This window comes from Haliaeetus leucocephalus, unplaced genomic scaffold (assembly GCF_000737465.1).
Source record: "Haliaeetus leucocephalus isolate CR32 unplaced genomic scaffold, Haliaeetus_leucocephalus-4.0 Scaffold162, whole genome shotgun sequence".
Classification (NCBI taxonomy): domain Eukaryota; kingdom Metazoa; phylum Chordata; class Aves; order Accipitriformes; family Accipitridae; genus Haliaeetus; species Haliaeetus leucocephalus.
This window is the reverse complement of record NW_010972598.1, coordinates 10,158,100-10,158,438: the sequence shown is the minus strand read 5'-3', so window position 1 is coordinate 10,158,438 and position 339 is coordinate 10,158,100. Positions and strand designations below refer to the sequence as shown.

The following is a 339-nucleotide window of genomic DNA, read 5'->3' as shown; positions in this document are numbered from 1 at the left end:
GTACCGTCTGTCTAAGGGGGTCGGGGCTGTACCACGCGGTGTGCACGTGGGGTAACCACGCCCGCGATGGGGGGGGGAGTCGCCACGCAGCCAATGGGACGCAAGAGGTGCGCGCACATGCGCGGGCCCCGCCTTTCGGCCGCCTCGCGGCGCTGCGCCTGCGTACTGCCGCTCGCCGAGGGTGGGTGAGGCGGAGGCGCGTGCGCCAGACGGCACTTCCGCCCTTTCCTCAGCCCGGAGTCGTCTCGACGCCTTTGCGACAGCCGTAAGTGAGCGGCGGTGGCCGGCGGAGCGGAGCGGAGCGGGCGGCGGCGGCCGCGAACGGCGGCAGCGGCGGCG

The 339-nt window shown here is 74.6% G+C and overlaps 1 protein-coding gene across 1 annotated transcript in view; it reads left to right on the top strand.

Annotated features, from left to right (window-relative positions):
* Window positions 1-66: 66 nt before the first annotated feature.
* Window positions 67-339, top strand: part of GOLGA7 (golgin A7) — a 7,347-nt gene continuing 7,074 nt past the window's right edge. Inside the window, exons 1-2 of the mRNA XM_010562966.1 lie at window positions 67-181; window positions 234-269. Of these exons, the coding sequence (XP_010561268.1) occupies window positions 67-181; window positions 234-269 (151 nt within the window). The remainder of the gene's footprint in view (window positions 182-233; window positions 270-339) is intronic.